The following is an 18,029-nucleotide window of genomic DNA, read 5'->3' on the forward strand; positions in this document are numbered from 1 at the left end:
TAAATCTTAAATCTTTAATCTAAAATCTGAAATCTAAAATTTTTAAATCTTAAGCCTTAAATCTAAATTCTTAAATCAAAAATCTTAAGCCTTAAATCTAAATTCTTAAGCCTTATTTCAAATTTCAAATTTCAAATTTCAAATTTTAAATTTTAAATTTCAAATTTCAAATTTCAAATTTCAAATTTCAAATTTCAAATTTCAAATTTCAAATTTCAAATTTCAAATTTCAAATTTCAAATTTCAAATTTCAAATTTCAAATTTCAAATATCAAATTTCAAATTTCAAATTTCAAATTTCAAATTTCAAATTTCAAATTTCAAATTTCAAATTTCATATTTCAAATTTCAAATTTCAAATTTCAAATTTCAAATTTCAAATTTCAAATTTCAAATTTCAAATTTCAAATTTCAAATTTCAAATTTCAAATTTCAAATTTCAAATTTCAAATTTCAAATTTCAAATTTCAAATTTCAAATTTCAAATTTCAAATTTCAAATTTCAAATTTCAAATTTCAAATTTCAAATTTCAAATTTCAAATTTCAAATTTCAAATTTCAAATTTCAAATTTCAAATTTCAAATTTCAAATTTCAAATTTCAAATTTCAAATTTCAAATTTCAAATTTCAAATTTCAAATTTCAAATTTCAAATTTCAAATTTCAAATTTCAAATTTCAAATTTCAAATTTCAAATTTCAAATTTCAAATTTCAAATTTCAAATTTCAAATTTCAAATTTCAAATTTCAAATTTCAAATTTCAAATTTCAAATTTCAAATTTCAAATTTCAAATTTCAAATTTCAAATTTCAAATTTCAAATTTCAAATTTCAAATTTCAAATTTCAAATTTCAAATTTCAAATTTCAAATTTCAAATTTCAAATTTCAAATTTCAAATTTCAAATTTCAAATTTCAAATTTCAAATTTCAAATTTCAAATTTCAAATTTCAAATTTCAAATTTCAAATTTCAAATTTCAAATTTCAAATTTCAAATTTCAAATTTCAAATTTCAAATTTCAAATTTCAAATTTCAAATTTCAAATTTCAAATTTCAAATTTCAAATTTCAAATTTCAAATTTCAAATTTCAAATTTCAAATTTCAAATTTCAAATTTCAAATTTCAAATTTCAAATTTCAAATTTCAAATTTCAAATTTCAAATTTCAAATTTCAAATTTCAAATTTCAAATTTCAAATTTCAAATTTCAAATTTCAAATTTCAAATTTCAAATTTCAAATTTCAAATTTCAAATTTCAAATTTCAAATTTCAAATTTCAAATTTCAAATTTCAAATTTCAAATTTCAAATTTCAAATTTCAAATTTCAAATTTCAAATTTCAAATTTCAAATTTCAAATTTCAAATTTCAAATTTCAAATTTCAAATTTCAAATTTCAAATTTCAAATTTCAAATTTCAAATTTCAAATTTCAAATTTCAAATTTCAAATTTCAAATTTCAAATTTCAAATTTCAAATTTCAAATTTCAAATTTCAAATTTCAAATTTCAAATTTCAAATTTCAAATTTCAAATTTCAAATTTCAAATTTCAAATTTCAAATTTCAAATTTCAAATTTCAAATTTCAAATTTCAAATTTCAAATTTCAAATTTCAAATTTCAAATTTCAAATTTCAAATTTCAAATTTCAAATTTCAAATTTCAAATTTCAAATTTCAAATTTCAAATTTCAAATTTCAAATTTCAAATTTCAAATTTCAAATTTCAAATTTCAAATTTCAAATTTCAAATTTCAAATTTCAAATTTCAAATTTCAAATTTCAAATTTCAAATTTCAAATTTCAAATTTCAAATTTCAAATTTCAAATTTCAAATTTCAAATTTCAAATTTCAAATTTCAAATTTCAAATTTCAAATTTCAAATTTCAAATTTCAAATTTCAAATTTCAAATTTCAAATTTCAAATTTTAAATTTTAAATTTTAAATTTTAAATTTTAAATTTTAAATTTCAAATTTTAAATTTTAAATTTTAAATTTTAAATTTTAAATTTTAAATTTTAAATTTTAAATTTTAAATTTCATATTTCATATTTCAAATTTCATATTTCAAATTTCGAATGTGCAATGCAAACTTAGTCGCAAACGTGATCACAGCAGCAATTTATGAACGCGATCTCAGGTACGAACACAAACGCCCGCTGTCCGGAAGCTCCAAATAACTTATATACTTTAGACAACAAGTTTCAGTGTGCCATTGCAGAATAATATAGTGAGATGAAGGAGTTTACCTTCTTCCTTTATCTGAACCTAATGTTGAGTGTACATTAGCCATCAATATGACTTTTTTTTAGTGTTTCGGATTCTCCTCGTCAGTAACCAGCACCATCTGGGTGTCCAGTTAGACTGTGTATCTGAACTAGTACCCAAATTAGCACTACTTAGACACTAAATTCCAAAAAGTCACACGTCTTGCGTGAACACTAAACCACTGGCTTATACCGAGTGATGTCTCGATAGTAAGCACAGAGGTTGTGTTTGCCGACGAGGAATATGAACCGAAACTGTCTTTTGGTATAAATACCAAACGCCTGGAATTGTTCAAAATTCCCAAGTGGGAAAAATTTTGGACAAGACCAATTTCTTTGTGCATGAGGGCACATGCCTTACATAAAGTATCGTTTTTTTTATGTTTCGGATTCTCCTCGTCAGTATTTAGCATGATTTGAATCGTGATGATCTAATAAATCGACTGATTTTCTTCTTTTAGAGTTTTGAAAAGGTTTTATATGGATAATCCGGTGGGAAAGCACCTACGCATACTACCAAGCGCTCAATTCTAACACTTGTTAAAAAAGGTAACTTGAGCCTTAAAGCCACATTTTGTGTATTAATTCGAACACGCTATTTTGTACCAAAACTCGTGCACATGTTCGCCTGCACAACCGAACTCTATGTACGTACACGGTGTGTGTACACACCGGTTCGTGGCATCATTTTTCTCTTTCCTTCTCATCATCACTAGCGTTGACTCTTTTTGCCTTGCGCGAATCGTTCTCGTGTACGCACACGGATGTTTAAACTAGAGTTTGTACATTGTTCGCTTGGGTTCGATATTCGAGGCGAACCTGCACATTGAGACTAAGCGTGTTTCATGTTGAACGCGTGTACGAAATTTTGTACACAGGTACAAACATGACAATGTTCATGGGAAGTCTGGTTTTTGGATTTCAGTTGAGCGGTTCGGCTTATAGAGCGTTCACCGAAAACATCTGCCAAAGAAACACGATTCGGGGGATGGGCCATAACTCCGACAACCTTCAATATTTTTTTTTAAATTCGACTTGTTTTTCCAATCTTCGATAGTGCTATCAACGAACTGTCTTTCGCTTTTTCAAATAAAATTTGCATAAAACACTTTGAAAATATAAATGTTTGCAATATTTTAGTCGCATTATTGTATCTGTTCTTAACAGAATTCCTATTTTCTTAAGTATGATAATATTTCATGTAATTAAACGATAAATATTGCTTATAAATTGTTCAAAATCAGTTCTTTGTTGATGTTTTAACGTGTCTTGATAAAATTGTATTTAATTTGTGACAACAACAAAATGTTTAGCATGGGTAACCGACGTGGTATGTTGTCAACAAAATATATTATAATACTGTTTGTTTTGATTGTTTTAATCAAAACTTGGTTTGTTTTAACTAAAACTGTCGAGTAATAAATGTGAACTATAATTAGAATGGCTGATCCATAATTTAAAGAAAGTTTGGCGCTATAGATGCCTTCAATAAAGTTTCTGGAGGTCTGATAACTTCTCAAATTTGTAGACCTTTTTGAAGTTTTTAGATCTTTCTTGAAGTATAGGGTCGTTCAGTTTGCAGACCTTTCCTGATATTCGGTATACTAATTTTGTAGGTTTTTTTTTGGAATTAATTTGAAAGAACTGAGTTTCATATATTTTTTTTAAAGCTCGAATTAGTTCAGTTCGAAGGGCTTTCGTTAAATTCGTAGAAATTCACTGAAATATTTTCCTATAATATTTTTGAAACTTCTTAGAAACAAATGCAACATTTGTTTCCTACAGTGCTTGGCTACCCGAGACATCATTCGGTATCAACCAGTTGCTTCAGGCGTTCGCACATGTGTGAATTGTTTGAATTAAGTGCCTAACTAGCACCAATTTGGTGTTGGTTTGGATATATCATCTGAATGGCAGTAAGTTGGTGTCAGTTACTGACGAGTAGACCTAGAAATGATTAAATTTCGCTGAACGTCGTCGGATTTCCTTGAATTTGTGTAAGATTCGCAGAATTACCCTGAATTTTGAAGAATATGTCGAAAGCCCGAAAAAAAACTGCTCAGCTGTTCAATTCTTTCAAGCTCGAAGCCTTAAAATCTATAAAGATGCTTTGAAGTTCGATTAAAAATCCTTGAAATGTCTTGGACTTTCCCAAATATTGTTGAAGTGATTTGAAATGCCTAGAAATTGTCTGAAGCTGTTCAGGATTTAGAATTTAATGACTCAAATAATAAGTTCTTCATGCTCATAGTTCTTAGAAATCTTCTAAAGTTTAGAATTCAAAAGATTGCAGGACTTTCTTTAATCTCATAACATCCTCATTGCTTGTACGGTTATTGTAGATTTCTCTGATGTTCTGAAGACTTACTGGAATATCATAAAACCCCTTCAAGTTGCGTAGAACTTCTGTATTATTTTCTGTAGTTATCATGAAACCCATAGAACTTCCCAGATATTCATCTAATTTTCATGAGGTTTACAAAATCGAACAAAACAAATAATTCGCTACTATCAAGATATAATGTACATACTACCATGGGTACCTACTATCAAGGTACTTTTTTAGTTTTGGTACTAGAAAAAGTGGACAAACATCACTTTCTTGACGTTTGCAAGCTTCGCTTAAATTCACTAAAAATCTCCAGCGGTAAGGACTGCCCTGAATTTGGGATTAGTTGCCCCAAATGTCCCGCAGTTTCAGAATTTAGTATAATTTTTCTGATTTTTTTCAGAACTTTCTTTAACTTCGTAGGATCTCTCAAATGTTTGTAGGACACTATTTCGGAAACTAGTACAATTTTAATCTGCAGTTACAATTTTCTTGCTAAACATTTTTTTATTACAACATCATTTTTTTCGTTCTACACAGTTTTGGGACATTCTTACCAATCATATCCGGCGAATTTTTTCTAATTATTTAGTTACGTAAAGTTAGCGTTGCATTATATTTCTTTAGGGTAGTGAGCTTATTTCGGTCCGGGTTATTTTATTATTCGGTCTACAATTGGTTGAATGCATTTCAACTGTTATCAATTTCTTTACTTCGTTCGAAGGAACCAGTACAATAACAAAAACGTAAAGCTGTCATTAGCAAATGCGTTGGTGATAATTATAACATGGCCATAAAAAGCTCATTATTTCATTGATTAAAACGCTATCTATTTGTTAGCAGTTTGTTATTTCTGGAATTTTAGGAGCAGCAATTTTCCTCAACGTTTAACTGACTGTGTCTCAAATATTTGCATTTTTTCGTTCTTATCGTCTAGACATAAAATTGTTTTAGTTAGCACTTTCAACACGACTCTTATATTAAACATAAATTTAAAATGTCGGGATTTTTCCATATTCAAGGATATAAGTCTTTTTAAACGCAAAAAAAAATCTAACTACAGAATATCTAAGACTCTGGCTACGAAGTTGACACCTTGATTTGATCCACGACTTCCCACTGCAATGGGCTCCCAGAACTAGATCTCCATCGTCCACTATGATACCATTCACGGATAAACGTAATTACTAGAGTAAACTTAACCGAACACAACTGACCCGAACTCCCATCATTCTTTCCTCTCACTCAAGAGCATCCGAACTGAGCCATGCTGTTATTGGTTTGGTTGATCAAATAAAAAGATCCACCGATCCGGAAAATAGCTTCCTTCTCATCAGAAACGGAAACCACCTAGCCTAACCGAGTTGGTTGCGAAGAGGAAACGCACGCGCACCCGATACGGTGGTACCGTGCTCTCCTTTTCAAAAAAGGGAATAACAATAAAACGAAAGATATTGCAATAATTGAATGACGTCAATTAATGTCAAAAATGTTATAATACATCCGAACAGCGCAACAGCCGCTAACCAGTTTTCTGGCAGGCGGGGGTCGAAGTGAACTGACACCGACAAACGATGGCGACGAGCAGCTTGTCCAACCCGCCGCCGGTGCAGTTGTGGGAGAAAATGTGGCTTGGAGTCACGTTTCACCCCCCAGCAGGGTTCAACTCTGGCTCCGGTGGAGTTCGATTTCGAGAAGAGAACAGCTAAGATAAACAGTAACAGCATCATCCGCGGTTCTTTGCTGGTAATGGTTTTGATCGGCGAAGAGGAAGAAATGCAGGCGCTTCAGGCTAGACGGCGAGAAAAGACGTTCGCTGTCGTTGGTGTAGCGAAATGGTGCAAAAATAGAATAAGGCATTTGGCGTCAGCAGTAGCTGAATAATCGGTAGACGGCAATATTTTGTTTGTGTTTCCAGAAATTTAGCAGGATATTTTTGTAGTTTCTACTAATCAGATATTATTCATATATAATAGGAATATAATTTATCCCCGGTGACTTCCCTGCGGAGCAACCTCAATCGAAAAAAATCTCCATGAACCATTTACTCTCGCACTCGCAAAAAATATCTCATTTTTCGAACCGCTGGTTACCGCGGAAAATTACACAGACTGTCGTAAATAAACAAAATTATTCCCAATGATTAAATTCGCAAAATCAGCACTGCGAAAAATCAAATGTGTAGAAAACAAATAGAAATGCAGTTACCGCACCTTTCCCCTGCAGCGTTACGCGGAAGGGTGGTCACGAAAACCAGTTTTTCCAAAACTGCTATGAAAATTCAACTACAAATCATTCCTAGTAAAGATACTGAATGTAGTACATTCACTTTTAAAAGTTTTTGTGCGAGAAACACTGAAATGAAGATAACAACGAGTACTGGCTGTTTGGTTAGACTTTTTAAACAAACTCGCTCTCTCCACACTTTGCGGATCAATTTTCAGTTTGACCTAAGAAACTTTGAACTTTATTCATGCAAAACTTTCCTACGCTCGCCACCCTAAAACAGTGCAGCCGAGCGTCAATTATGCTTACCAAAAAAAAATAGTAATAAATAATGGGAAAAACTCTCACCCAACATTACTGGTTCTCTGCGCCGATTCAGGACGAGGAAGGACGTGTTGCAGTTGCTGGTGGACGTGGTCCGGTGGTTAGGTGATAAAAATGCCAACGAGATACGAAAACGTGGATTAATGCAAATATTTGCAAATGCAGCATAATGATATTGGGAGTTGCCTGAATACGTTTGGAATTAATGAAAAATTGAAAAATAAATTATGTTTGTTCGGATGTACATAGTTCACGAACGAAAATGATATTGATCATTGGTGTGTCAGCTTTAGCGATAGAGAGCGAAAGGGGCCGGTGAAGAAGAGGGAGGGTTTAAGTGTCGGAATCTGCATCCCGGTTGCTATGTACCCGAAACGATTCCAACCCTCATGCATGGTTACAATGGGAGGGAAATCTGGCTCCATGGAAGAATAAAATTAATTTCGTTATAATTCAGGAGCAAATAAAAAATGAACAAACCACGAACGTGTGACGTACCTGCTTCTGTATTAATACGCTTGGAAAATAATAAATACAAATTTTTATTATTGAAGCAATATGCTTGTGAATTGAATGGTTTTTACTTGTCACTTTTTCGCACGAACTGGCCCGTGCATTTCGAGAGAATCGATGCTGACAATTCGAGCTGCCCGGGCAATTAATCATTCTCATTCAATTTTAAAGCATATAAAAAATATACCAAAGAGGATTAAATTTTGGTACTTATGGACGTATTTTATTTTCCTTTCTTTCCGCAGGATTCGACGGGTCAAAACAGTAATGACAGCTCAAGTGGTGGTGGAACTGGTGGTGCTTCCGCTGCTCCCGGTACGCCCAATTCCCAGGGCATGAGGCCCAGTCCGTCTCCGACTGGTTCATCTGGGTCTCGATCTATGTCGCCGGCAGTTGGTAAGTGTTGAGCAATTACGCACCCTGTTTTCTCTTGGATGCGATAGATTTCGGGTTTAAGGTCACCTGAAATTGTTTCAAACCTATTCTAAGGCTAGTTATAAAGTTAAGTTTGAATAAAACGAAAAATAATGTATGTAATAACATATTTCTTTTCAAACCTAGAAACATATCTAGATGTCTTTGCGCTCAGACGCAACAATGCGTATTTCCCCGCAAATTCGGCAAACAACTGGCAATATAAACCCAAAATATAAAACATATAGTTTGTGATCGAAATTATGTCAAGCTCAATGAAATTGCTGATGAGTTACTGTTTGAAGAAAACATTCAAAACACCAATAATTGGGTATTGGGGACCATTCATAAATTACGTAACGCAAAAATTGCCCAAAATTGACTCCCCCCATGTAACAAATTGTCACAAATTTCTCAATACCATCCCCCCCCCTCCCCTATTACATAACACATTCCCAGAAAAAAAATTTTCGGTGAAAACATGTTACGTAACGATCTACCTAACTCCCCCTCCCCATATGTCACAACATGTCACAACTTGTTGTACCACCTCCCCCCCCCCTAAAAGCGTTACGTAATTTATGAATAGTCCCATAGCTTGTATCACGTACGAACTTTAGGCTCGAAGTTAAGTAAGAAAATGTTCTCAATTGTGAATTAGCTACAGTAATTAATCTTTCTTGTCATATTTATTAAAAAAAAATTCAAGTGTGAAAAACACGATAACACGTTTTTGAACACCTTCAGAGAAGACCAAATCTTTCGAATTGTGATTTTCTCGAATTTATTGGTAATTGTATATCCTTGTTGCTTTCAAGTTATTGGGTTTTTGTTTACACAAATAGCGTAGTTTTAATAGTAAACTTTTAAACCGACCAAAATCTGCTAATACAAGAAAACTCAATGCTTACCATGCATGTCTCCCGTTCTCTCCGGTATAGTTAGAGAAGATTTTAAAGAGCTATTGTTTTTCAAAAAAAAATGTTCCAACCTTCTCGGAATAGGACAATTGTGATTTCTTGAAAGTTATGGCCAATGTGTTAGCATTTACAAATTTATAAACTCGGTTTCAAATGCGATTACACAAGCACCCGTTTCCATGCGATCATGAATCGATCACGTCTGGTAGCCCCTACCCTCGATCCTATATACTACTAGACAACAAGTTTCAGGACGTCATTGCCGGATAATCTAGTGATATTTGCGTAATTTGTTCTCTTCTAGCATCTGAACCCTACACTTAAAATTAAACACCTGAACTGCGAGCCGCATACACATTCAAGAACCCCTCGCGAATATCTAAACGGCCTCACGGTTATACAAACGAATGTACTCACGTGAAATAGCATACACGTTAACACACCTAACATACAAACGCCTAAGCGCCATCGAACACGTTAACATACAAACGCTGGAGCTCTTCGCCATAGTACAAAACTGGTCACATACACGTTAGCATACAGACGTTCGTGTCCTGCGCGATAATACACACTTGGTCACTAATGTGAACATGCCGTCGCGATTATCCACGCATACCTGCGTCCGCGATACCTTTCGAATTTTATACGTGGTCTCAAACGTGAACATTTTTTTCCCACAGAATGTGGGGTAGAGTCATAGTTGCTGTATGACATTTATGCTGGAGATTGTATTGTGCTACTGTGTTCATTTTCGACCAAGGTGCCAAGCAAGTTGGATTATAAGGCAAACCCTGAAAGACGATTTGGGACATCTCCATCGAAGGTAAAAACCGTGTTTTACTGTGGCTCAAACACTGTTGAACTTCCATTTTTTCTACTTTATTTTGGAAATTAACGTGTATATTGAGCTCAGAAATGCTATAGACTAATATAATCTGTCTACCTTCTATTCTTACCCATAACAGACGATAAAAATCTCTTCACTTTAGCTATTAGTAAAGAAAGCAAGCGATGTTATTGCTGTTGCTTATCCACCATCATCAAGGATCTGAATATATTGGCTCAAGTGGCATGTTCCCCGTAGGTAGTTCGGGATTTGTGCCTTGCCGTGTCTTTTCATCAGGGAAATGATAATCGTATAATTGAAATAGAACTTAAAGGTAGAATTGGAAGGATGGATAAAATAACAGCACAAAAATAAACAACTAATAATTTGAACTCAAAAGTAGTTCAAATCGTCTGCAAGAAAGCTTAAAGCTCTTTACCGCATTGGATAAGGAACGCTACTATGTCGCTGGGTTTCAGACGTCCAAGCATGGTGTCGTGTACACACTTAATCTTGTTCTATCGAATCCCAGCTTTTTTCGCTACTTTTAACGAGTTTTGCACAGCCGAGCACTCAGCTAATAAAGCTTTTACCGAGATCTCAGTAGAAGTGACGTTTGTTTTGAATAAACTCGGTAAATATATCGCTGAAAATCAGTAAATTAACGCCACTTTGCTGCGTTATCAGTTGAAAAATTTTACTGACTGTTCAGCTGTGCGGAAATTACCGAACTAAATTGAGTGTGTATGTATGGACAGCCGAATACTCGAAATTGCAATTGCGCTAATGCTGGACAGTTGCATATCAGATGTAATGAGGTTCCGTAGTCGGATTCACAAAGATCACATGAAAATGGCTCAGCGCGCTATATAGTTGCCACGTCATAATTGAATTTGCAGTGACCGGTTAAAGTCTTGGTTAGCACGCCTCAGTGAAGTTTCGAAAAATGTAGGGGATTTTTCGACACCATATATTCAGCATGGTTGTTAAAGAAACGTCTTTATTTGGCGACACGTTTGTAGATTTCTCCAATAATTGCAGTGCTCGGACGAAGCCTAGGACCGGCTTTTTTCTCTTATCCCAATTGTCGAAATTGAAAGGGCGTGCTCAGGTCCATTGAAGTCAATCGCTGCACCTGCCCTGGCCAATTCGGCTGCCTATTCGTTTCCAGTAATACCGGAATGTCCGAGAGCCCAGACAAGGAAGAGAGTGTTGACAATGCCTAGTTCTTTGATTTGAGTTCAGCATGCGCTAGTTTGGACAATTAAGAACATCTTTTTAGCCCATCATATAAACACCATCTCTGGTTTTTAAGAAGTTCATTCGAATTTTTTTCGACTTTGAGAAAATTATTAACCTGCTGGCCTCATTCAGACTAGAGACATTAGCGCACAGGTTTTGACAGCCATCCCGCTCTGCAGATCTAAGTCACCACGCTGATGCCGGTTCCAAACTCTGCTCATACCCTTCTTCATTCTTTCATTCATCCCTCCATTAGAGGTTTCTCTAGTCGATTTAACAGGACGAAGTGGACAAGCTTCTTCGTAGGCTGCTACTATGAACGCCAAGTTTTCCACAGTGACACACAGATGATCGAAAAATATACATTCACGATCGGATAGATACGGTTCGGTTTCATTTGGAACCTGCCAATTTCCCAGTTCATGCAAAACTTTCAGAGCAAAGAGTTATGTCGAACACCCAGACCTCGCAAAGGTTGGTCGTTTCCCTACATACAGAATACGTAGATTTGTACTACTTATGTCCTCCATCCGTTCAGAGCCCCTCAGATTGATGTCTGAGCTGCCCCAAAAGATGTGATGGGAATGTGCATCACTGCCAATAATAAGTGGAAGCCCATTTCTGCTACAATATGATACAACGCTTTTGAAATCATCAGAATGTGCTGACTCGTTATGTGGCAGATATACCGAACAAAATACATTTTTCCTGTCTATGTTACCAACCATCACAGTAACTGTGACAGCACAGATATCGCGAGTTGTGAGCTCCGATATGAGAAACGCGTTAATAACCTTATTTGCAAGAATGCATGCATGAGGCATTTCACGTGGATTAGTTATCCATGCCTAGGTGTAAACAATGAAGTCAGTGTTATGTACCTTTCAAATATAGAAGTTTCATTTGCGGAAGTACGATTCTTGAATCAACACTATGCAAGCTTTACCTTACTGCATGAGTCTAGATAGATTCATAGTTGCTGTACGTTTATGCTGGAGATTGATTTGTGCTATTCTAACCATGGCGATTAGTAAACTGTACATTTCATTTCCTACATTTAGTCCCTAGAAGTTCCATCCCTGGAATTGATTTCCCGGGAATCCCAGGAATTGTGTTTTCTCATTCGCGACATTCGAGAATCCAGGAAAAAGATTTTTTATTTTTTTCCATAAAACTTTCTGCAGGCCATATCCCGACCGGCAAAACTATAGTAATTGTAAATGATTCTTTTTCATCTGGTTCGCAGATCAATGGGCTATATATCTTTGAACTCGGTAATATGGACATTTTTTTGTTATTTTTCTAGGTATAGTGTCCAAACCTTACGCAAGTCTTTGCTAAAGAATCTTCATTTGCTTATGCCAAAATCGACAAATTCGCCTACTATTACCGCGAAGTATTTCTTTACAGTAGCGTTAGTAGTGCGCATGATATCTCCGCAACCGATTAACCAATTTATGCATTTTTAAATGGTCCTTTCTCATTTTAATAACTAGATCTTCAATGAAAGTGTTTGTAAACACAAACTGATTTATTTTAAAAATCGATTAGTTTTAGTTTCAAACTTTGGGATGGTTTGTAAAGATATCGTGCTTAACGCAAACGCTATTTAAATTTGTATGAAAAGAAAAACTCCTTCAAGGGCGAAGTATTTCTGAATTACCTTAAAACCAAGCAATTCGGATACTCGCTCGTGACAGGAAATTGATGGTAGATGTTGCTCAGATAAAAACTAAATATTGCTCCTTCCGCCACTAGCAATTAAATAAACCCGTGCGTCGTTTTCTCTACACCGAAGAAGCAAAACTATCGTTCTCCTAGCGACTGTACCGAACGTGAATAGAAATTGGTGACGATTCCAAGCAGAAAGTAACCGTATTACGGGAAAACTGATTTACTGTATTCAGATGTCCTGAAGATTAGCTGTTATGGAAATGAGAAAATATGAAAATGTACTATGAAGCATAAGATAGCAGAAGTTTTCGGCATGATAATATCAACGTATTTAGAAAATTCTCAAACTTCGATGCATTTTTGACGAAATCTTAAAGAACCTCTTCTTAACCGATTTCACGTTTACTTGATTCAATGAAGTAAGTAAACGTCAAATCGGTTAAAAATTGCTGTTTGTGTTCGGCAAGCTGTGTAGTTGAACTTCTATTGCGCTATCGTTGCGTTGCGTTGTGACGATGATTTTGGTGTATTGCACATTGACTTCATCATGTTTGACTGCTGATTATCTAATAAGAGTTGCTTAGGAAATGGTAAGTAGGAATTCATTCCAATCCGACCCATATTACAAACTCAACAGCATGATAGCCATTATTGCCGGCCGCCTCCATCTCCATCGTTCACGGGGAAGGCTAAAGGATAAGGTAGACGGCAAGTGTTGATGCTCCACCTACTTAACGGAAGGTAGACGATTCATCAGACTCTTCCATAGGTGTCGCGGAGTTGGTGGTTTGGAAGGGTATATAAGGTCTAGGATTCGCTCCAAAAAGCGATGCAAGTACAAGCTGTAAAGCATGGTTTATTAGGTAGTTGTTTTGTTGGTTTTCGAGCACTCGATCACTCGAAAAGAAAAGATCTTGTTTAGTTTTTGGTTCATTTTAAACTCTGGGTAGCCGGCTACCGAGAGTATTCTATTTTTTCTCAACAAAAGCAATTTGAACTCCACACAGCCGACCGTGGAAGTGTTGCCTAGAAAAGCTAATCTTATCCGCATGATGGGCCGGATCACTATTTATTGCGACAGTATTCAGACAAATTTCGCTATTCCTTCTCTACGATATAATTATTGGGTTGAAAACTACCGAGTGACGCTGTACAGAAGAAGAGTTATGATAGGTCGAGATATTATAAATCAAGGAAAATATTTCCTATTTTCCATATCGGATTGTTTGTGGAATACACGTATACGAACGGTAATATCGAACATTGAAGAGAAATACAAAGGATCGTTACCCTAATGCACGGGCTTCTTAGTAATAACGGATCTTGAAATTAGATTCATAAAAAACAGACTCGGCAAATTTTCAGTACGTATTGACCCGTGATTATCGATTCTCGTCAGATTAAAGTCCTATTGGGGCTGATTTCCGTACAACTATTTATTGAGAAAAAGTATTAATCGAGGGTTACATACAAACCGAACCAACAAAAGAAAACCAAGAAATAATTTTGAGCGGCCCAAAATAACCATTAACTGTACCGAAAGATTCACTCTGCAAGACGGATACACTAGCAGTTTCACGCGCGCGTTGTTTGTCCCCCATTCCCTGTCAGCATACGACCACAGATCCTAGTCGATCTTCACTAATGCCACTCCCACTCGAAACGAAACTGAGACAGACTCCAATCCGTCAACCTGTCGAAGTGAACCCAGTCCTGAGTTTAAGCAAAAACGGTAAAAGGTTGCCTGTACCCCGGTTGGCACCACGGGGAGGTAAGGGATAGGAGTTCTGTATCAGAGGTGAATCGCAACATAGATTGGCCTCACGTTGCACGATAATACAGCTTTGTCAACCCGGCAAGTCGTGCAGTTGCACTTTTATTACGCTCTCTTCGATAAAGACGAGAATCCAGTATTTAACGTTTTTCTGCTCGTTGCCGTGTCTACGATTATTTGTAGCAACAAACTTTGTGACGAATTTTCCATTGGCCAACTTTGTGAGCCCGAATTTATGCCTATGGTAGAAAACTTTATGAGCACGAGGTTATCTCCCAATGGTTTACCTATTAGCGTCAAGTAATGCTCAATCTCGCTGAAGGTTGGACGGATAGGAAGGTAATTGAAATCGATCACTGCTGTATAAATTTTACACTGTCCCTGGCTTTTGTTACGCTCATTTCTATAGCCGCACTATATAGGGGAACACGGAGAGACTTGACCAAGCGCAAAATTCTATTGTTGGCTATGAGGTGTTCTATTAGGTTCCTAAAAATTTTCAAAAATTGTTTTATACTTGTTTCGATCCCTTAACGTAATTTTAAAAGACTGGAACGAAAAATACTTTCCTTATAGAAAAAAAAAAAATCCCACCTCAAACATCAGTCTATAGCTTTTAGTACTGGTAAACAAACTTAGCAGTTATATGGCTGACGTGTGAACATGTAATGTAAGCAGTACAGTTAATCCTTAAATTGAAATCCATAAAAAACGAAATTTGCAATCCCTTTATATTTTGGAAAAATATGAAGACAGCATGTTTTATGTCAAAGTTTTTTGCATTAATTTTTCAAAAGTCTCTTGGTCAAGTCTCCCTACAATGGGGAGACTACTTGATCAAAACAAAAAACGTTCACAGAAAAACTTTTATAACTTTTGAAAAAGTAAATTAAAAGTTCAGCAAAAGATCATGAACACGCACAATATTTTTGCACATTATATTTCAATGACTTTTGAGGGATTGAACGAAATTCACGCAGGTTTCTAGTCTAGTCTAGTCTACACATATACAGCCAATACATGTAGGAATCCTGGAAAATTGCAGACGCTCGCTTACAATTTTTCTTGTCAATATTACTGTTATTGGTACATATGGTATGTGACACAACCATTAAAGCGGCCAGGCCAACTGTGCAGCGTACACAATGAAGGCAATTCAAAATTATGTGGCAATTAAATTAATCATTTTATGAAAAATTTAATCAACGCATCATTTTGAGTCTTGAATAAGGAAGAAACGTGGACAACCGTACCGACCGTTTCAATTTGATGGGGATTTGATAAATTGTTGGGAGTGAGTTGGCTAAGAGGGTTGATGTCACTCCTTTAGTCCTATACTCCGGGGATAGGACAGATGTATTTAGTCCTACCCTGGCTAATGAGCCTAGGTTATAGCGTCATTACTCGCGCTCAACGGAATGTCACTGTTCCGCCAGGATAAATTAAATGCGTTTCTCGTGTACCCGTTCCACGCCACCACCGACCACGGTCACGTGCCGTACGTCAAAACGTTCCGTGTCGTTGATGTTGTGTGTCTCCATTTAACTGCATGTAACTAATTTTGACGTTCCGTACCGGTGACGGAAGCCTGATGTATCGTGTGAATCGTACTTTATGCGGCATCGTTGCACTATCAGCATCGCCGGTCAAATGTGCCGAATGAACAGCTGAGTAATTTTCAACATTCATATTGTACATTATTGTGGCATCACTGCGATCACTGGGCATCACACTTCTCTTGTTCCACAACACAAGCGCAATCGGAAGAAACTTGAAAACACATTCGCGGTGTCTACTGACTTACAGTTTTTACTTCTTGCATAAAGTTTGCTGGTACATTTAGGTACTCGAACCACTATTTTCTATTCTTCTAGATTTCCTTGGCAAATAGCAAACACATTTTTTATTAAACTTAATTGCGATGGACAGTTTAAAAAAACTAGCATTCAACTGAAAAATGTATTTAAGGAAAATGTTTTTCAGATTTTTTTGAACACCGGTAAATGACACGAGAAAAAAAATCCCTTTTAGAGATCTACGCAGGTTTAGCTGAAAACCTGGCCAAGTCTCCCCATGTTCCCTCACTAGCACAATACGAATCTGATCCACAGTAACAGTAACATACAAAATTTGGTTTGATTGAAACAGTTGAATCCATAATATATCCCTAATCAAGATTCAAATAAGTATTATTTAGAAAGGCCCGTCTGTATCGTAAACCCTGGGCCCCGACGCTACTCGCTATGCCCCTATCGTTGCCACTAGCTTTGAAATGAAAATGAACGAACCATAGATGAAAATTGCCCTGCGAGAACATACGATTGCGATTAAATTAACTAAACCTAAAATTTGCGAGGTGGAAGAGTTACTAAAAGTAAACATAATGTTTAAGTTTACGGTAATCTCCCATTTATAATTTCACAACATCCGGATTGCAGTTTCAATAATGTTTAATAAGTTAGCTCGGGTATTGCATTAGACAGAGAAACGTGCAATATTTCAGTGACCATAACACCGCAAGAATCAAGATTTGGGTGTCTTCCGAATCATTCTTTTTATTAAAAGTTGTTTTATTCGAAAACGCTTCACCAATGCAATGCAAGAAAGAGAGAGACCTATAAAAAAGTTTGTTACACCGATATAATGGCTACGGCAAGACTTGAAACGTATTTGTTGAAAAATACTAGGAATAGTTTCTCGCATTATCATCTATCCTAATTCTGGAGTACGTGGTGACTGCGAGTATCGGTCCTAATTTCCATGGATGTGGTTCATCATGCAGATAACATTTAACACAGGTATTTGTTAGAGTTACAAACTTATCATATCCTTCTTTCAATACGCTCTTTTGAACTTCGTTAATGCTTGAAAGTGCAATATCGTAAGATCTTTCAGTTCACTCAGCTTGAATTAAATAATAACACACCCACGGATCAACAACACTGCAGCCTGTTTAGGTAGGACAACACCTACAACTCCATACGTAGCTCACTCCCAAAACACGCTTCCTGGCCAACACCGGTTGCGAGCCTTACTCATAAATATTCCAAACACGAACGGTACTACTAACCTTGAACTTCGGATCGAATCACGCGGAGGCTCGTCCGGGAAAAGCAACATTCCAGCATCAGAGGTGTGCACCGGTCCTTGTCGTCGCCGTTGCGCTTCGTTTCCATCAGTGACTATTTTTCTCGCTGCCTGACCCCTTTCGAGTAGAAGCAGATGCGGGGTGCACAAGTGCGAAGATAATGGATCAAATAATAATAATACATAATGCGAGCATATTTCGGATGATCCGTATCTCGGAAGTGCTGCGTACGGTAATCGACCGACCCGGTGTGTGTCTGTGTGCAGCATCGTACCGAAACCAGTTCTGCTGCTCCACAACAGCATCGTCCACGCCGGATAAGCGAGAGATAGAGATAACGGCGGCCGTCCTTGGGCCGGTGAACTATGTCTAGTAGCCGTCTAACCCGATTGATGATGATGATGATTCTGCCGGTGGATGCCCCGACTA

General features: G+C 36.0%; 1 protein-coding gene across 6 annotated transcripts in view; it reads left to right on the forward strand.

Moving 5' to 3' along the window:
* LOC131684162 (trithorax group protein osa) overlaps positions 1–18,029 on the forward strand; it is a 513,311-nt gene that overhangs the window by 460,584 nt on the left and 34,698 nt on the right. For all 6 annotated transcript variants that reach the window (XM_058966798.1, XM_058966799.1, XM_058966794.1 and 3 more), the window contains one exon: positions 7,908–8,058. In XM_058966798.1, coding sequence (XP_058822781.1) covers positions 7,908–8,058 — 151 coding nt within the window. The remainder of the gene's footprint in view (positions 1–7,907; positions 8,059–18,029) is intronic.

The sequence above is a fragment of the Topomyia yanbarensis genome, chromosome 2 (genome assembly GCF_030247195.1).
Source record: "Topomyia yanbarensis strain Yona2022 chromosome 2, ASM3024719v1, whole genome shotgun sequence".
Classification (NCBI taxonomy): Eukaryota; Metazoa; Arthropoda; class Insecta; order Diptera; family Culicidae; genus Topomyia; species Topomyia yanbarensis.